This window comes from Mauremys mutica, chromosome 1 (assembly GCF_020497125.1).
Source record: "Mauremys mutica isolate MM-2020 ecotype Southern chromosome 1, ASM2049712v1, whole genome shotgun sequence".
In the NCBI taxonomy this organism is placed as follows: Eukaryota; Metazoa; Chordata; order Testudines; family Geoemydidae; genus Mauremys; species Mauremys mutica.
This window is the reverse complement of record NC_059072.1, coordinates 5,818,609-5,839,233: the sequence shown is the minus strand read 5'-3', so window position 1 is coordinate 5,839,233 and position 20,625 is coordinate 5,818,609. Positions and strand designations below refer to the sequence as shown.

The window sequence follows — 20,625 nt, the reverse complement described above, 5'->3', positions numbered from 1 at the left end:
TTTCTTTTACTGGGGTATTGGTTTTCATAACCATTTGTCCCCATAATGAATGGCACTGGTGACGATCCTGGGAAACTGGAGTGTCTAGGGGAATTGCTTGTGTAACTTGTGGTTAGCCAGTGAGGTGAGACCAAAGTCCTGTTTGTCTGGCTGGTTTGGTTTGCCTTAGAGGTGGAAAAACCCCAGCCTTGGGCTGTACCTGCCCTGTTTTAAGCAATTTGTCCTGAATTGGCACTCTCAGTTGGGTCCCGCCAGAATCAGCATCATTACAGTTCTGACTACGCCACTGGTTCTGGCGGGACCCAACTGAGAGTGGGACCTAACATCCTTTTTCAGACTGGAGGCTGTATTCCAGTACAGTAACTCCTCACTTAACACTGTAGTTATGTTCCTGGAAAATGCTACTTTAAGCGAAACAATGTTAAACAAATCCAATTTCCCCATAAGAATTAATGTAAATGGTGGGGGGTTAGGTTCCAGGGAAATGTTTGTTACCAGATAAGACACTCTCTCGCTATCTATATACACACACACAGTTTAAGTTTTAAACAAACAATGCTGTACACAGCTATGATGATTGTGAAGCTTGATTGAAGTGGTGTGGTGGAGTCAGAGGGTGGAAGAGGGTGGGATATTTCCCAGGGAATGCCTTGCTGCTAAATGATGAACTAGCACTCGGATGAGCCCTCAAGAGTTAACACATTGTTGTTAATGTAGCCTCACACTCTACAAGGCAGCAGGAATGGAGGGAGGGGAGACAGCGTGGCAGAGAGAGACACACACACACCATGTGAGAGAGAGAGAGAGAGAGACACGCATTGCTCCTTTAAGTACGCTGACCCCACTCTAAGTACATTGCCTTTTTAAGTAGATCAGCAAGTGGAGACAGCAGCTCCCTCCGTCCTGAGCCCTGTTGTGTCCCCCCCACCCCCTGCTCTATAGAGATGGGGTACAGGAGTGGGGAGGGGAACATCCTGACATTAGCACCCCTCTTCCCCGCCCCGCAAGCGAGAGTCTTGGGGAGCAGCTCCAAGGCAGAGGGCAGGAGCAGCACATGGCAGTGGGGGGAGGGACAGCTGAACTGCCCGGCAATTAATAGCCTGCTGGGCGGCTGCCGCACAGTGAATTTAGGGGAGCGGGAAGCTGATGGGGGGGCTGCCAGTCCACCCTGCTTCCAAGCCCCCACCAGCTAGCTCCAACGGGCTGCTCTTCCTGCAAGCAATGGACGAAGCAGGCAGCTGCCAAATGACATTATAAGGGAGCATTGCACAACTTTAAACAAGCGTGTTCTCTGATCAGCAATGTAACAACGAAATGTTAACCCCAACATTAAGTGAGGAATTACTGTATTGGTCTCACCAATGTCAGATACTGAAGTGAAACTCCTTTGCTGCTCCCACTCCCTCTGCACTGGTTTATACATCCTGGTTTCACATTAGTTCACAGCATCACACCGTGAGCTCATGTTGCGTGACTTGTGCACTGTGGGGCCCCTAGCTTTTCAGAGTCGCTGCTTTCCAGGATACAGTCCCTCTCTCTGTAGGTCTGGCTGCATTCCTTGTTCCTAGGTGTACGCTCTTGTATTGGGCTGTATTAAATCACATTTTCTTTGAATGGGCCCAGCTTACCAAGTGATCCAGATTGTACATCTGCCCTGTCCTCCACAAACGTCCTCAGCTGTGCCTTATATTTACTTATAGATTGATAATAAAAATATTGCCATCTACTTCCTCCCCTTTTCTATTGGCGTGTGTATGGGGATATTGCTGCCTTCGTTTGCCCTCTTAACCAGGGTGGGCTTTTAACTACAGCTGCCCTCTTTCTGGGTTGCGATGCCTAAGGACCGAGTGAGTCCTGCCCTCAGCAGGTTTCTGGGAATGGCTGTCAGCGTTCAGCATTGCTGCTCCCTGGCTACATTCTTTGTAAAAAAACTCTTGTGGTTGTTTTTTTTTTTTAAAGGGACAATATTTCAAAATGCTCTAAAACCTGCATAGCTAAGGATAGCAAGGGGTGCCAGTTTGGGATCATTTGGCCAACTGGCCCCTGGATTTTGGGAGGGAGTGTCTTGAAATTGGTGTGCCTTGCCGCTAAAGCAGGGGGGCTCAACCTTCTTCTTTCCGAGACCTCCCCCCCACAACATGCTATAAAAACTCCACATCCCACCTGAGCCACAACAAATATTTTTCTGCATATAAAAGCCAGGGCTGGCGTTAGGGGATAGCAAGCCGAGCAATTGCCTGGGGTCCCTGCAAAGCTACGTTGCTCAGGCTTCGGCTTCAGCCCTGTGACAGGGTTCAGGACCCTGGGCTTCAGCACCATGCCTGGGGCGTTGGCTTTCTGCCCTGGACCCTAGCAAGTCTAATGCTGGCCCTGCTTGGGCCCCCACCCAACCTGCTCATGGCCCTGGACTCCTTGTTGAGAACTGCAGCTTTAAAGCAGGGGGGTGAGGGTCACTTGTGCTGCTCCCCTATGCAGCTCAGCAGCCCCGCTTGGCTCATAGATTCCCCAGAGCAGAAGGAAGGTCGGTGGGAAGTCCAAGGCCTCTTGGAACTTGGTTTCTCCGAGCCCAGGGTAACACCAACAGATCCTAGTTGTTGGCAGTTGGGATCAAACCTAGGACCTTTAGCACTAAATGCAGGAGCCTCTACTGCAAGAGTTAAAAGCCACATGGCCTTAGCTAAGGCTAAGGACATGCATCCGACGAAGTGGGGTATTCACCCATGAAAGCTCATGCTCCAGTACATCGGTTAGTCCAGTGGTACCCAACGTGGTGCCATCGGGCGCCATGGCGCCCACCGGGGCATTTGTGCGCCCGCCTAGTGCCCAGCAGGAGATGCAGGCCGCGGACAGGCACCTGCCAGGGACAGAGAACTCTGGGGCTGCAGGCTGCGGGCACCGGTGTTCTCGGTCCCTGGCAGGTGCAGGGCCGCAGCTTAAGCTGGAGAGAAACCGCAGCCTCGTGCCTGCCGGGGACAGAGAACTCCGGGGCTGCAGGCTTCGTTCTATGTTAACGTACGACTAATAAATATATTTCGACCAGCAGTTCAACAATGTTTTACTTTTTTTAAATAAATAAGATGAAAACTGTTTATGATATTTATTTTGTAAAAAGCCTTAATTTTTCTTACAGGTAGATAAAAAAGAGCAAATTGCCGAATAATTTAATTAATGCCTTTTACATGTAAAATTACTCTTTTTATCTTCTGGATTAATATATTATGGATATTAAATATGATGTTTTTCATATTATTTAATGTACAAATACAAAATAAGCCTTGAAAAAATTGTTGGCACCCGCCACACTCTTCTGAAAACAAGAACGTGCTACTGGCCACAAAAAGGTTGGGGACCACTGTATTAGTCTATAAGGTGCCACAAGACTCTTGCTTTTTACAGATCCAGACTAACACAGCTACCCGCTGACACTGTAGCAGACGCATTCATTTCTCTCTCTCTCTCTGTGGTTTTCAAACCGCTAAGTCACTGTGCAGGGTTGCTGCTAAGTCACTGTGCTCGGCTAACCACTGTGCTGGGTTTTAGCGCCGGGCGCGCTCTGCTCAGCACTGCCCAGGGGGTGGTTAAAAGGCCCCTGGGCGCAGGCGCTGGAAAAGCTGCTCGCAGAAGCATTTGTAGCGCCTCGCTGCGTGATGTGCCGCCCCGGGCGCCTGCCCGGCCGCAGGCGGGGAAGATCCGCAGCCGCGGGGGGTGGGGGGCTGTGTCCGGCGCGGCTCCTGGAGCAGCGGTTTCCCCGAGCAAGGGCTAAGCTCCTCTCCCGCGGGTGTTTGTGGCCGGAGGAGCCGGCGGGCTGCGGACTCGCTCCGGATCCCGGGTAAGGGCGCTGCCCGGTCCCCGTCCCCGTCCCCTAGTGCGCGCTCAGCCCGGGGCAGGAGGCTCCGAGCTGGGGGGGTGACACATTCCCCCCCCCCTCCCCGATCCCCCTCTCGGGGAGCCGCCCCCGCCCCTGCGGCTGGAACTGGGCTTCCGGCTCCCGCGGCAGCGGCCGGGCTGCTTCTCTCCCGCCGAACTTCTGCCGAGTGTCTCAGACCCCGGTCGCCAGCGGCAGCCCCCGGTCGGGGGCTCGTTCCCCGTCAGGGCCGGGCTGGGGGGCAGGAGGCGAATTGATTTCTGTGCCCAGCGGGGGCTGCGCCAGTGCCCAGTGAGCGGCGTCTGCATGGCCCAGGTGTGGAACCGGCGCGTGCGGGTCTCTGCTTTACACACACGCGTGTGCATTGAGTCCCGCGTGGCAGTGATTGTAAGCAAACGAGGACTGGTGCCAGGAGATCTGAGGGGAACGTGCATCGCCCAGGAGGCGGCTTGTGAGAACAACAGAGCGGGCTGATCAAATGGGATGCAAGTGCCAGTCCATTTTCTTGCCCCTCCGTGTGGAACCTGCGGAGGGGCAGGACCCGGCTGAGTACTCTCGTTTACATTAGAAAGTTGCTGGGGTTCCCCCGCATTCCCCCAGGCGAATGGCTACGCCCTTGCAAAGGGCTGTGTGGACCCCTCAGACCAGGCTTGTTTCAGTTAGCTTATTTTCATTAGGAGTTGGCTTAAGCTAAATTGAAGTAAGCGGCTCTTACAGTGAAATGCAGGTGTGTGCACACTGCACACACAGCTTGGAACCGCTTTGATTAAAAAGCCCCTGGAATAAACAGCGCCACCCTCAGGGACTGAGCATCAGCTGACATAGAGCATCCAAAGGGAAGGGAACACGGATTGAGGACTTCACTTGTACATGGACTCAGCTATGGGGGGGGGGGGCGCTACAGTGGTGCTGGAACAGTTTTATAGTGGGGATGCGGAAGATGGAACCCATGTCTTTGGGTTTAGTACCACTTCCAGCAGCAGCACCCGTAGTTCCAGCACCTTTGTTCTGTGTCGCTCCTCACCTCCAGCAGCCGGCCTTGGCCTGCCCCAGACTCCAGAGCCCAGGGAAGTGCAGATGTAAGTGTGGGGGACCCAGGCTTCTCTGAACCGGGTCTAACCCCTCTGAGCCCAGCTCTCTTCCCCTCTTCCCCAGAAATCAATTCGCCTCCTGCCCCCCAGCCCGGCCCTGATGGGGACCAGATGGCATTCACCCAAGAGTTCTGAAAGAACTCAAATGTGAAGTTGCGGAACTATTAACTAAGGTTTGTAACCTGTCCTTTAAATCGGCTTCGGTACCCAATGACTGGAAGTTAGCTAATGTAACGCCAATATTTAAAAAGGGCTCTAGGGGTGATCCCGGCAATTACAGACCAGTAAGTCTAACGTCGGTACCGGGCAAATTAGTTGAAACAATAGTAAAGAATAAAATTGTCAGACACATAGGAAAACATAAACTCTTGAGCAATAGTCAACATGGTTTCTGTAAAGGGAAATCGTGTCTTACTAATCTATTAGAGTTCTTTGAAGGGGTCAACAAACATGTGGACAAGGGGGATCCGGTGGACATAGTGTACTTAGATTTCCAGAAAGCCTTTGACAAGGTCCCTCACCAAAGGCTCTTACGTAAATTAAGCTGTCATGGGATAAAAGGAAAGGTCCTTTCATGGATTGAGAACTGGTTAATGGACAGGGAACAAAGGGTAGGAATTAATGGTAAATTCTCAGAATGGAGAGGGGTAACTAGTGGTGTTCCCCAAGGGTCAGTCCTAGGACCAATACTATTCAATTTATTCATAAATGATCTGGAGAAAGGGGTAAACAGTGAGGTGGCAAAGTTTGCAGATGATCCTAAACTACTCAAGATAGTTAAGACCAAAGCAGATTGTGAAGAACTTCAAAAAGATCTCACAAAACTAAGTGATTGGGCAACAAAATGGCAAATGAAATTTAATGTGGATAAATGTAAAGTAATGCACATTGGAAAAAATAACCCCAACTATACATACAACATGATGGGGGCTAATTTAGCTACAACGAGTCAGGAAAAAGATCTTGGAGTTATCGTGGATAGTTCTCTGAAGATGTCCACGCAGTGTGCAGAGGCGGTCAAAAAAGCAAACAGGATGTTAGGAATCATTAAAAAGGGGATAGAGAATAAGACTGAGAATATATTATTGCCCTTATATAAATCCATGGTACGCCCACATCTCGAATACTGTGTACAGATGTGGTCTCCTCACCTCAAAAAAGATATTCTAGCACTAGAAAAGGTTCAGAAAAGAGCAACTAAAATGATTAGGGGTTTAGAGAGGGTCCCATATGAGGAAAGATTAAAGAGGCTAGGACTCTTCAGTTTGGAAAAGAGAAGACTAAGGGGGGACATGATAGAGGTCTATAAAATCATGAGTGATGTTGAGAAAGTGGATAAGGAAAAGTTATTTACTTATTCTCATAATACAAGAACTAGGGGTCACCAAATGAAATTAATAGGCAGCAGGTTTAAAACAAATAAAAGGAAGTTCTTCTTCACGCAGCGCACAGTCAACTTGTGGAACTCCTTACCTGAGGAGGTTGTGAAGGCTAGGACTATAACAGGGTTTAAGACAGAACTGGATAAATTCATGGAGGCTAAGTCCATTAATGGCTATTAGCCAGGCTGGGTAAGGAATGGTGTCCCTAGCCTCTGTTCGTCAGAGGTGGAGATGGATGGCAGGAGAGAGATCACTTATGTTCTCTTCTCCCTCCCCCCTTCACCTTTTCTCCCTTGGGTTCTTTTCTCGCTCTCTGCCCTTTTTCTCAGTGTTTCACTCTCCTTTTTTCTCTCTTTTTGCATTTCCTCCTGGTTCTTTTCCTTGCATTCTCCCCCCCCACCCCCCCAACAAAGAGAAGATTTTTTTCTTGATTTTGTTTTTCCCTCCCTCATTTTTATTGTCATTTTTGTTTATAACTTTGTTCACATGTCTGTATAAACAGGCAGTAAAATCCCTTTTCCCAGAGGCTGGAGGGGTGAGTCTGCCCTGGGGGACTTCAGTCCATCTGTCCCATTCAAAGTTTTTGATTGCAGCCATCACTGTGGTATCTAAGGATTCTCCTGCTCGGCTTTTAAAATGGTGCCCCATCTTGCATTGTGAGAGGTGGATGCCTGGACATTGCAGGGGTGGGGAGCATACAAATGTGGGGAGATTAGGGGGCTGGGGACAGACGGGGTTGCATGCCAGTGCATTCATATCTGTGAGACGTGCACATCCTGGGTGGGGCACATGTGCAGGAGGAGATGGCATAGCCCAGGACAACTGTATTCAGTATTGCATCACGCCATACGAGTTCAGCCTAGTGATGCTGGATGTGATCCTCCTGGTCTAACACCGACGACTAACCAGAGCTCGGCGTTGTCATTGGACACAGCTGTTGGCAGTTGGGCTCAGACATGGTGGAATTTTGCAGCATAGGCCTGGCCTGTGCAGAACAGGGTTTCCTAGACCCTCAGTGGGGTCCTGCTTCTGCATGAATGAGTCACTGCTCTGTAGCTAGCACATTTCCCCCTCCCAGGAGCAGGAGTGAGGCACTAGAGCAGGGGTAGGCAACCTATGGCACACGTGCCAAAGGCGGCATGTAAGCTGATTTTCAGTGGCTCTCACACTGCCCAGGTCCTGGCCACCGGTCCGGGGGGCTCTGCATTTTAATTTAATTTTAAATGAAGCTTCTTAAACATTTTACAAACCTTATTTACTTTCCATACAACAATAGTTTAGTTCTATATTATAGACTTATAGAAAGAGACCTTCAAAAAACATTCAAATGTATGACTGGCAAACCTTAAATCAGAGTGAATAAATGAAGACTGGGCACAGCACTTCTGAAAGGCTGCCGACCCCTGCACTAGAGGAATGTGTATAGGCACCTTCTTACCCTGAAGAGTCGCACTGAAGCCTGTGTCAGCTCAGACATGGTTACACCCTGCCCCCTTTTTGCCCCCATCAAAATGAGTCTCTTGTCTGTCATCGAATCGATTCTAGGGCTGCAGGGTGGCAGCAGCTTCCTAGGGATGATTGAAATAGGTGAGGACGACTTATTCACATAAGTCATGGCTGTACAAGTCCTTTGCTGGGCTCCTCTTTACACAATGGAGAGAACTATTATGTCCTCTGTGGCTGCGGATGCTGGGCCAGTTTCTCTGGGTCCTGCATTTTGTGAAGTCACTTGCAAAGGAGAAAGTTCAAATTAGAAGAGCAGAGTTTTTTACTCCCTTTGCATTGGTGTTAATGCAAATGCTCTGGAGCTGCAAGGCCCACACTGCTATTTTCACCGTGCTGGGTTGAGCCTCAGTGCTGTGAGTCTGTCTGCCCGGGCTGGGAGGCTCCCTGCAGCTGCAGTGTAGCCGGTCCCTGGCCCCACCGGGCACGTCTTCTCCTGGGTGTGCCCAGTGCAGCACAGTGGGGCCCGGGTCTGCGATGAGGCCCTGAGGCCCGACCACAATATTACTGATCAATTATCCTGTACAGTGATGCAGGCGGCTGAGCTGGCCTCTGTTCCCAAGCGGCTCAGCTTGCCGGGGTTAATAAGGATGGTCTGGACTTTTCTGTGCAACATCCCTGCAGATCTAAGTGAGGATCTTTTTTTTATTTTTTTTTTTTTTTACACAAACAGGTTGCAAGAGGCTCTGAAAACCAACAAGGAAAATGGCAGCCCAGATGAAGAAGTGGCTGTTACTTGTGTGTGGCGTTGTCCTGCTGCGAGGTAAGCTGAACTATCTGCTCTCTTGCTCCCGTGTTGCCAAATGGGGGGAAAAAGGCAAATGCTTTCCCTGAACGTCTCTGTAGCTTTTCAAACGCTCTCGTCTGCAGTGTCCCTGACTTGCAACCCCTGGGTCATTGGGGCGGGGGGGCGGAGGGCTCTGTGCTAATAGGTCTCGTTGCTGCTAGGGTGGGACGCCACACAGGAGGGCAGCTGCTCCCGGAGCCGGCTCTGTGCTCTTGCTCAACTTTCTGTAGATACGTAACTGCACCCAGCCCTGCTTCCTGCCCCTCTGTACCCGGCAAGTGCTTGGGCTGCGGGGTCAAAGCCCAGCCTGTGAGAGTTGTTTCGGGGGGCTGTTCACACACACTCACTATAGGCTAAAGAGTGAAAATTGACTCGTACAGAATGGGGGAGGGGCATAAGCTTTCATGGGCTAAAACCCACTTCATCAGATGCATGGAGTGGAAAATACAGTAGGAAGAGATATAATATATATTTTAAAAATATACAGTTCATGAAAAGATGGGAGTTGCCTTACCAAGTAGGGGGTTAATTGAAACAATTCAATTAAAGTGGGCTATTCTCAACAGGAGGAAAAATCACTTTTGTAGTGGTAATCAGGATGGCCCATTTCCAACAGTTGACAAAAAGGTGTGAGTAACAGTAGGGGGAAATTAGTTTTTAGTTTTTGTAGTGACCCAACCACTCCCAGTCTTTTTTCAGGCCTAATTTGACGGTGTCCAGTTTGCAAATGATGTCCAGTTCTGCAGTTTCTCATTGGAGCCTGTTTTTGAAGTTTTGTTGTTGAAGAATTGCCACTTTTAAGTCTGTTATTGAGTGTCCAGGGAGGTTGAAGTGTTCTCCTACTGGTTTTTTAATATTATAATTCTTGACTTCTGATTTGTGTCCATTTATTCTTTTGCGTAGAGACTGTCCGGTTTGGCCAATGTTCATGGCAGAGGGGCACTGCTGGCACATGATGGCATATATCACATTGGTAGATGTGCAGGTGAACAAGTCCCTGATGGTGTGGCTGATGTGATTAGATCCTATGATGGTGTCACTTGAATAGAGATGTGGACAGAGTTGGCAACGGGGTTTGTTGCAGGGATAGGTTCCTGGGTTAGTGTTTTTGTTGTGTGGTGTGGTGTGTAGTTGCTTGTGACTATTTGCTTCAGGTTTGGGGGCCGTCTGTCTGTAAGCGAGGACTGGTCTGTCTCCCAAGGTCTGTGAAAGTGAGGAATCAGCTTTCAGGATAGGCTGTAGATCCTTAATGAGGCACTGGAGAGGTTTTAGTTGGGGGCTGAAGGTGATGGCTAGTGACGTTCTGTTACTTACTTTCTAGCCGTCACCTTCAGCCCCCAACTAAACCCTCTCCAGCACATCATCAAGGATCTACAGCCTGCCATGCTGTTCTAGGACTTTACAAGTTCTTCCCTTTCTCTCTTTGCACACTGGAATTGCCATCTCACATCAGACCAGTCGTCCATTTAGCGCAGTAGCAGATGCTCCAGAGAACAGTAAAAGAACCAGCCTTATGGGTTGACTCCATCACAGGGGTTCACTCACGGCTAGTGGTGCCTCCTGCTGGCCATCCTGGGGATTAGCTCCAGCCAGGCATTGCAGCCTCCCCTGGCGGTGTCTCTTCTGTCGTCCTCTTGCCTTGTGGACCCCTCTCGCTCCAGGAACTGCAGCCTCCTCTCCATAACTTAGTCCTCTGGGCATGTCACCATACATGTTGCCCCCCCTTCCCCCGCAATCTTCCAGGGTATCAGAGTCTCTCTTGACAAACAAGCTCTGCCAGTCTTCCTGCTCCTTGCCCTGCGGGTGCCACTTTGTCAGTGTCTGCTAGCGGGACCCGGCCCCCTTCTACTCCAGATCCCGGCTCAGAGGCCTTCTCATCAGCAGCTAACGTTTGATTACCCCACACCCTGCTGCTTTCCCCATGAGCCTTGCCTGCCTCTCTGGCTCCCCCCCCGCCTTCTCTGGGCTCACCAAGCCACATTCCCAACTGCCCCCTCCCAGGGAGTAGCCGTGGACTACCCGCTGTAGCCCCCAAAACACCTCCCTTCTCCCAGGGAGTGACTAGACTTCTGCCTGCAGCCCCCTTCTGTTCTCCGCTCCTGGGCTTTCTATGGACCCTGCCTGTTCCTGACCAGCTGAGCCTCATTGAATCAAGCCCTGCTCCCTGGCTGCTCCTCCGGGTGCAGCCTGGGCAGTTAATGGGCCCACCTACCACCTTTGCCCCTGTAGGCCTTGTGTGGGGTGGACACCCTGTCACTCCCCCCATAGTCCCATTACAGGACGTCTCTTCCATACCCTTGAACCAGCCTCCATGGTGCAGGAGTTTTATCCCTTATTAATACTGTTTTATGTAACAGCGGGTTAGAGACACATAGGAATAAGAAACCCCTTTGTTTGAATCCCGAAGGAAGCTGCTCCGCTAGGCGAGACACCTGTAGCTTCTGGGAAACTTCCCTGAGTTGAGAAAGCAGGTACCAGAGTTCAGATCCCCTGTCTAGCTGCTGCTCCTAGTCCCATGCACGTACTGCCCAGTGCCACGAGCCCCAGCTCTGCAGGCAGCTGCTGCATGGCCCCACCACACCAACATTTACAAACAGTCAGCTGGGAGTGAGTTCATAGCAGCTCACAGCTGACCCCGACCCAGGTCTCTGGCAGGACAAACCCTGATCTGATCCATGCACCCCACTGGTTTTTGGAGTGGAGAACCAAGGCTGGTTTAGTCACTCAAACCTCTCCCGGAGCCAGGGAGAGACTCCAGGATTCCTGAGCACCAGCGTTGTACCAGTTGCTAGTAAATAGTTGTGTAGCCCGTTGGGGTTGTCTGGCATGGCCTCCGCTGGTGTCAGGCCTGCAGAGGATCTAGCAATTACTCCAGGGTCTTGTCACTCAAGTAGTGAGGTCCCAGCATAGGGCTCTGACGGTCAGGGACTCAAACCCGTCGGTGGGTCGGGAGGGAATGGGATGGTTGCATGTGGTTCACATGGTGCAAAGGCCTCTTTACAGGAGGTGATGGACTGAACTATGATGAGCTGTGCATCCTGGTGGGATCAGCACGCTGCACACAGCAGGCATTTGTTACATGTTTTGCTTGTATAACCGAACTGGGGGGAGGCAGGGTTGTGTGACGCATCCCCTAGCTGGTCACACCCCACAGGTGGAGAGTCTGTGACAGCTTCTGCTGAGGAGCCTGGCTCTTGACAGCTTCTACTAAAGACTCTCCAATGCTTGTTGCTCTGAGGTCGTTGGTTCAATCCCTGTCGTCAGCCAGCCTGGGGGCTGTCACGCTTGCGGCTGTCCCACCGGGGCATGTTGAAAGGTTGGGAGGGGGGCTTCATCCTGGCAGACGCGGGGTCCCAGGGGCAGGGGGAGTGCAGTGGGTCTGGACACAAATAACTGACTGAGATGGCACAGCCTCCCACGCCCTTCAGGAGCAGCTTCTGCAGGGAACTTCCCCCCGGCGGGTGCAGGTCTCTTACTCGCTGACACAAAACCTCGCTGTTGGCCTCAGCAGTGCTGGGTGTTACGGGCTGGTCCATAATGCACGAATGTGTGACGATGGATCTGCTGCCAGCCGAGCCTCTGGGGTTTCCCTCTGGGTGTGATGACAGTGGGGGACCTATTGCTGTTGGAGATCTGCCAAAGATGGGAGCTGAGCATTGGCGTGTTACCGACAGCGTTGTGGACAAGAGGAGGATGGAAAGGAACATGGGAGCCTTTCTCCTTAGCTACGTCCTCCTGTGCTTTTAACCCTTCGGGTGGACGGGTTTTGTCCTGAGGCAACTTAGCTGCCCCTGAAGGTTTTGTTCTTGGATTCGCCTTAGAATGAGCATGTGATGCCAGCAGCCACGGCCCTAGAGGCTGTATCGCTTGGCAAGGACAATAGAAATGGTTTCAGCTGAATTTGAGTGATGCCATGTTCTCCTCCTCTCTCAGCCGGTGACCCTGTCAGAATTGAAGCGGATGAAGGTGAAGACGTGCTCCTGCCCTGCATTGTTGAACGTAGAGACGCCGACCGTCTTCCAGACCCTACAGTGAACTGGCAGCGGTCAGGGAGTGAAGTCGTGAACAGCTACTACAATGGCAAGAACCATCCAGTGTATCAGTCTGAACGATATAAGGGGAGAACGGAGTTCGCTTCTCAGGGATTGTCCGAGGGCAACGCGTCTCTGCTACTGAAGAATGTAACCCCCGCTGACTTCGGGAACTACACCTGTCATGCTAGTTTATATGAGAACAGCCCCCAAACTTTACACACTGTCCTGCTGATGCAGAAAGAGACCCAAGGTAGGTCAGCGACGTTCCCTTATCAACTGTGACGTGACGTTTGTCCTTTCAGTGAGGAGCCCACGAGCCCTTTAGAATAATTTTGAAGCAGGAGCCTGCTGTGAGAAGTGACATTAAGAGAAGCATCCTGGGGATCAGTTTTTTCTCTTATTGCTCTGTATCTACTGTGATCTGTTTTTAGAAGTAGAAATGGAGCTTTAACAGTCAGTGCTATGATGGGAGCAAGGAACCGTAGATCGAGCTGGGTTCTTCCTTCTCTCACTACATCACCAGTAATAACGACACTGCAGGCCAAACAATTCCCTCTTTTGCACCCCAGTAACCCCATTAGTCCTCAGTGGAAACGTTCCCGTGTAACTAAGGGCACAGTATCGGATCTCTATTTCTGGTGATGTTTGAGGCGGGAAGAGCCCAGCTTGACTCTCAGATCCCAGGATAAGTTTGCAGAGTCTGTCTCTGCCTCCTGTGGGTTTTCCCTACTGGCAGACTCCGCAGTCCCTGTGCTCTGAGGAGTGCAGTGTCTGGGATTGTGGTTGGTTCTGTAGGTGGGCAGAAGGTGATAGAGCGTCTCCTAGCATAGCTTTCCGCTTGGCCATGGGCACCAGGCCGGACACACAGCGTGGCCAAAAATGTGCTTTTTCAAGCCATCTTTCGGATAACGTACTCAACAGGCCAGAGTTGCAATGACGCATTTGAACTCCTTCTGGTGAGACAGGAAGCTCAGTCAAAGGTTTTCAGGGTTTGATTAATGTAGAATTTAGGGAATTTTTCTCTTTCAATTTATGGATAAACAAAAAGCACCAATCCCAAGTTCCAGGTGTCCTGTTCTCTCCGTGTTTGTGACCCTCCATTCCCACCAGCAGGCTTTCCTGGTGCATTCAGGAAACCAAATTCTGGAATCTGTAACCTCAGGACTCCGGTTTATTAAAGGACATGGGGGGGGGGGCGGGTTTTGGATCCTGTAACTTCCGTGCTCCAACTCTGCCAATAGCGTTGTCCCAGCCCACGTGGGGGTTCTCCGGCTCATCCTGCTGCAGCTGCCCACTCTAACCAAACTTCTTCCCCACCCCATTAGGAACTTTGCTCTGGGTCACGTAATTGCTCTGCCATGAGTCCATCTGCTACTGGCCACCCTGAGATGAGCCAGACCCTGGCTGTGTCTCAACCGGCTGCTCTTATTGCTCCCCAGCTGGACGTCTGGTGTCCCTTCTTCTCTAGCATTGCTGCATTTCCTGCCCAGTGCTACCACCATGTACCCCGTCTTTCCCGTGCAGTCACTCCTGATTGCCCACCTGCGGGTTTTCAGCCCACGGCCCTTCTAGCAGAATGCCTGGCTGTATGGCGTAAGCTGTAGTAACAGCTAATTGCCACAGTGAGGGAGACAGTGCCAGCTTACGTAATCATTTTACTGTTTTGCAGGTGCAAACGTTCCAGGAGGACGTGAAAACCGGCTCCGCATTCTAAGCATTTGTGTCCCATTGAGCATAGTAGTGATTCTTGTAGGGGGTTCTGTAGGATACTGTTGCTGTAAAAAGAAGACTACGAAGTCTAAAGCAGGTATGTGCAATAGTGAGAGAGACAAGGCTTTTTAAAAATCAATTTTCATTACAATGACAAATGAGTAAAGAGAAACAAAGATCCTGTCAACCATTATATCCCCTAGGTGGCAACACAAAACTATTTGCAAAATAAGGTTTTAACCTATTTCCTCCCGAGACAAACAAATTTTAACAGTTGCCCCTAGGACAGCTGGGCCGTGTGTTACTAACACAAAGCCCAATGAAGGCAGTGACGCACTGTGGCCTAGTGGAAAGAGCACTGGCCTGGGACTCGTGAGACCCAGATTCTATTCCTGACTCTGTCACTGGCCTGCTGGGTGACCTCGGGCAGGTCACGTCCCTGCTCCGTGCCTCAGTTTCCCCATCTGTAAAGTGGGAATGACACTCCCTTGTTAAGTGCTTGGAGCTCTCTAGTTGAAGAGCCAGGTGTATTCCAGAGCTAGATAAGCCAATATGCAAGGCAGCTGCCTTATCTTACCCATCAAATCCTCTGCCTCTGAGCCTGTGATTCCAGCAAAGTGCTGGCAGGAGCTAAGGGGGCTCGGGGGTGGCTTTGCCGTGGGACCCGTGCAAGGGGCAGCTGGAGCAGCCCACGAGGCAGAGTGTGACTGTTGCTCCGAGGGGAAGTATCCAGTGGCAGGTCTGCACCTGGGGCAGGTACTTTCCTGGCATGCTGGCAGAGCGGCGCTGGGTGGGGCTATGGAGGGTGGATGCAAAGCCCACTCCACTTCCTGTCCCGTCCGCTTGCACCGTGGGCCACGTCCCAGCTCCCCGGAGGCTGCTCTCCTCACCAGGCTGCTGCCTACGGTCCAGGCAGCTGGACACGGGATTAAGGAGACGACTTAAAGTTTAAAGAATCCGGCCACTGACCCTCCCCCAGCCCCTCTGGCCGGCCCTGTGCAGAGACGTGTGGCTGGATTAGGAATCGGGGTCTATCTGGATGGGGGAGAGGAGTACAAATTGTTTGCTGGAGTTACCCAAAGTTCCTCAGGCTTCGCTGATTGACACGTTCAGCCCTCGCGAAGGCTGGAAACGTGCTGGCTGCTGCTCTGAGGAGCTGTCGCTCCCTAGGCCGCGCTGGCTAGTGCCTGATGGGCCTCAGTGAATGTGCTTGTTCCCCCTTTTCCTTCCCTCCCCTCCCCACGTTACACCCGCACCCTGGATGTCGGGCTCTTCCTGGGGGCTGCGAGAACCCAAAAGGCTCCTGTGGCCGATGTGTGTGCAAAGCTGCACGCTCAGCACTTCCTTCAGCTCCGATTCTACCATCTAGTGCAGGGCTGCCCAGAGGATTCAGGGGGGCTGGGGCAAAGCAATTTTGGGGGTCCCTTCCATAAAAAAATTTGCAATACTATATTCTCATGGGGGCCCCTGCGGGGCCTGGGCAAATTGCCCCACTTGCTCCCCCCCACAGGTGGCCCTGGGAAAAATAAACCTTCCGCATCTCGGCACAAACCCAGTTTTGAGAAAACTTCTTTACAAGGTATCACTGGTTCTCAGCATCAGCTAGTGCTAAAAGGCACCCAAAAGGGTTGGACAAATATTTTCCGTCAACTTTTTTTTGGATCAAAAACTAGAGGGTTTTAAAAAGCAGAAAAAAATCACGGACAATGTCTGCTTTCCTTCAAAATCTGTTGTGGTTTTTTTTTTAATTGAAAAGCTGAAATTAGTCTGCCAAAACCTGCACATGGTTTGGGGTTTCAGAAGTGTGTGGCCAAATATTTGCTGCTTGCTGTGTTTGTTTAAAGAAACAATAAAAAATTCTGCTTAAAAAAATCCAAAACTTTTTTGAACCATCTCAGCTTGTGACCAAACATCTGAGCCCAACCAGTCAGGGATTTTTTCAGGTTTCTGATACTCTGCTGGCTTCCTTGATTCATATCTGTCTCCATAATTTTGGGTTCATTTAGCTTAGAACATAAGAACAGCCATACTGGGTCAGACCAAAGGTCCATCTAGCCCAGTATCCTGTCTACTGACAGTGGCCGGTGCCAGGTGCCCCAGAGGGAGTGAACCTATCAGGTAATGATCAAGTGATCTCTCTCCTGCCATCCATCTCCATCCTCTGACAGACAGAGGCTAGGGACACCATTCCTTACCCAGCCTGGCTAATAGCCATTCATGGACTTAACCTCCATGCATTTAGCTATTTCCTAGACACTGGCTCCATGGGGTCCCTCACAAACTGGAGACGGTTACTGTGGGTTTGTTTTTAGTATAGACTATGTACATACTCCACGAAGTGAGCATTTGAGCTTGTTCCAGAATCTGGGATGAGCCTATGTTGTGAAAACTGAAAAGCTCAAAATAGCACATGCATGTGAATAGACACAGGGTGCTAAAATTAAATTAACCCAGGGGGTCTCAAACTGGGGGTCTGGACCCCTCAAGGGGTCACGAGGTTATTACCGGGGGTCGTGAGCTGTCAGCCTCCACCTCAAACCCTGCTTTGCCTCCAGCATTTATAATAGTGTTATAAATTAAAAACACTTTTTAATATATTTTAGGAGGGGGTTGTACTCAGAGGTTTGCTGTGTGAAAGGGGTCACCAAGACAAAAGCCTCTGGAGCCTCATGGAATGGGGGGGGGTCTCCCTTGGTAGGGTTGGGAAGGATATTGCTCTTCTCAGGTGATCCTTCCCCCCAGTGGCTAATTTGAAATGAAGCTCCCCTCCCCTGACATGAATCTCCCTGTGGCACTGAAATTACATACAGACTAGAATTTGGCATTTGAGAAGTGAAAGGGATGGGAGCCCTAATGGAAAAGCTCACAGCTTGGCTCTTCTGCAAGCCTCAAAGTGCTGAATGAGCTTTAGGGTAGGGAAGGCTGTGCCTCCCAAACAGCCTGGCCCTGCCCCCTATCCGACCCCCACCCACTTCCTGCCCCCCCGACTGCCCGCCCCCCCCCTCAGAATCCCCGACCCATCCTGCTCCTTGTCCCCTCACCGTCCCCCAGAGATCCCCCATCACCACCCCGGGACCCCACCCCTGCTCCCTGTCCTCGGACTGCCCTGACCCCTATCCACCCCCCTGCTGAGTCCTGACAGACCCCCCCCCCCAGAACGCCCACAATCCAACCCCCCGTTCCCTGACCGCCCCCCACCTCTGCCCCCTCCCTGTCCCCGGGACTCCCTGCCCCTTATCCAACCCCCTGCCCCTGGCCCCAGCCTTGGCCTCTTATCCCCGGCTCCCCCCTCACCTCAGCGTGTCGTATCCAGGAGCGTCTCTGAACAGCTGCAGCCGGGCTCCGGTGGGGCCAGCGCTCCTCCCCGCTCAGAGCCGTGTGGTCAGGGGGCAGGGCTATGAGCTCCAGCGGGGTGTGAGCTCGCAGCCCCACTCCCTCACCACGCGGCTCTGAGCGGGGCGGAGCTCAGGCCCCAACGGAGCCAGGCTGCAGCTGTTCAGCGACGCTCCTGGATATGCTGAGGCTCTGGGAAAGGGGCAGAGGCGGGGTAGCCGGGCCGGGAGCCTCACCCGTTCTCTTGGGGGGGCCCCTGTGGCGCCTGGGCCCTGGGGCAAATTGCTCCAGTTGCCCCCCCCCCCACCCTACCTCCTGGGCAGCCCTGGTCTAGTGTTTCATGGCTTGTTTTTGGCCTGTACTTTCAGGTGATGTGGAAGCAGCTCCGGAAATGGAGGAATTCACATGCCCCAGAAACTCAGAAAATACTTCAGTGACACCCCTACACTGAACTGGTACCACGACTCTGCCCTCCTCGGCTGTGACTCGCCACCCACAGGCTCAGCTTCTCTCTGAACTGCATCGTGCAGTGCAGGGCTACAACAAGGAGTCCAGTGGCACCAGATCCCTCCTTGTTTTTGTGGCTACAGACTAGCAGGGCTATCCCCTGATACCTGCGGGGCTGCTTTACTCTGGCATTTCCCCCTAACCTGACTCTGCTCCACTTTGCAACCTGGGAACCCTTTTTAGGTGAGACTGATAAGCAGCAGGCTCAACAAACTGTAAACCAAGCTGCTCATTGTTGTTTGAACAGGAAAGGGTTGAAATGGGTGAAAGGCAGGGAAGGAACCCAAGGCTGCCGTGCACTGGGAAAGCTGGAGTCTCGGAAAGCAAACAGTGAGCTGGAGACTGTTTCTCTTCGATAATACACCTGGCCGACCTGCCTCCGTACCTTACTGGAGTCTGTGGTCAGTGGGGGTTCTCCTGGGGTTTGCAGCGTCAGCGACCTGCGCAGAGCTGGGGCAGCACACAGAGGGAACACGCAGGCAGCCGACTGTTACCAACATTGAGCAGAGCACCACACCGGTAGCGTCTGACGACACACTCATTTGCTTACACACCCAGGGAGAATAATTTCTGTAGTTAGAAATACACAACACAATGAAAATCATTGTAGATGCGTCTTGTTGCATTTGTGGAGCACACGCTGCAGACAGAAGGAAGGTTGAGAGTTTGGTCATTTTCCTCACGTGTGCAATAGAGCGGGTCAGAGGGAGAGAGCCGAGGCAGCTCTCACTCTCTCAGGTACTTTCCCCAAATCAATGTGAGAACGTGTCTTTGCTTTCAGCAGTAACTAGAGGTTTTGTGTCTTCCACCTAGGTAATAAGAGTCTTTGATTATTCTTCCTGTGCGACTTACCGCTTGTAACAGGACGGTTAATTCACATTGGTACAGAGGAGCTTAAAATGACACCATCATCGTAGTGAGTTTCTCTACAACTCTAAAAATGGATTAAAATATCTGTTTAATCCCAAAACATACCTGGAGACCGTCGGTGGGGTGCAGCTCATTTCCCAACTGTATCATGTATTAGCTGCAGAACAGAGCTATCTCAAGTGTCACAGGAGAAACTTAAGCACAGAGAGAAGTAGATCGTCCGTCCTGTCCTCTCTCGGAAGAAACTGGAATGTTTTTACGGCAGAGACAATTTGTCTGTTTTCCGTGCAGCCCCCATCTCCCTTTGGAGAACACGCTGAAATGCACAGAAAGCTCTTCAGCTTGAGATACCTTCTTACAGCGCAGTCAGAAAGTTTCCAACATTTGAAAAAGACCTGGCTTGGTTTGTGTCCACATTTAAAATAGAGATTTCCTAATGGTGCAAACTAGTGACAGGAGTGACCCAGTCCCCCCCAGCCAGTAACCACTGGGCCAGGGGATGACAGAGGTGAGGTAGCAAATTGCGACAGTGCCGCACACGTGAGAACACCCACAGGTGTCTGTAAACAAAGTTGCTTGTTGTTTTAGTGAGAAGGGTTGAAATTGGCGAAAGGTAATGAAGTGCTTCTATCGAATGGCACTGGAGGTAAAAACTCAGAAATCACCCCAGGGAAAGGTGAGTCTGATGCTGTGCTGGGTTTATTGCCTTAAAAGGAAATGTCCATAGTCTGGAAGGGTACTTCAGAAGAAAAAAACAAAACAAAAAAACTTCAGCAAACCACAAAATCCTGCCAGTGAGTGATTAAATGAGGAATTAATTTAATTAGTTCTCTGGCAATGCTTAGGCCACTTCCATACCAAACTCGAGACTCACCTCTGCAAGAACAGTTATGAAGGAGAGAGAATTCCTTCCTTAGGGACCTCTTTAGCAACTTGTCAATGGTTGTGAAGGTGCTGCCCGGGGGAGCCAGCTGAGGTCACTCAATCAGGGTGAACTGCAAACAGAACGGGGCAGACAAACCCCAGCAGCTGGTGGTTATTCCAATACTGAAGTTTACCAACCAGCACAGAACAGCTTCTGTAGCACCTCACTGGTTACTCACAAGTCCAAACAACACAGTTCCCTTCAAGTGCCCAGCCTCAGGCCTCCGTCCAGACACACACGTCAGATATGATGATGATCACTGAGAATCTTATCTCATCATATAAAAGAAAAGGTTCTTCCAATCCCAAAGGATCAGCCCCATACCCAGGTCCAATTATAACTTAGATCTTACCCAAAATACACGCCACAGCCAATTCTTAGTAACTCAGCTAAAATGTATTAAAAAAGAAAAGAATGAGAGAGTTGGTTAAAAGATCAATATACAGACAGACTTGAGTTCAATTCTTGAGGTTCAGATACACAGCAGAGGTGAGCTATAATTTTGACACACAAAATTGTTGTTTCTTTTAAAGCTTTGTTTTAAATTTGTATTCGTTGTAATGTTCACAATTGCAGGAAATTACCGGAGGGGTGTCAGACAATGGGGGTGGAGGGTGG

The 20,625-nt window shown here is 51.0% G+C and overlaps 1 protein-coding gene across 1 annotated transcript; it reads left to right on the top strand.

The window, feature by feature from the left end:
• The first annotated feature begins 3,707 nt into the window (after positions 1-3,707).
• On the top strand, positions 3,708-18,799 carry LOC123376321 (V-set domain-containing T-cell activation inhibitor 1-like). The gene is made up of 5 exons (XM_045028245.1): positions 3,708-3,829; positions 8,515-8,604; positions 12,562-12,912; positions 14,332-14,469; positions 18,074-18,799. Exons 2-5 carry the CDS (start codon positions 8,547-8,549, stop codon positions 18,154-18,156), a joined length of 630 nt encoding a protein of 209 aa, XP_044884180.1. The 5' UTR covers positions 3,708-3,829; positions 8,515-8,546; the 3' UTR covers positions 18,157-18,799.
• The last annotated feature ends 1,826 nt before the right edge of the window (positions 18,800-20,625 follow it).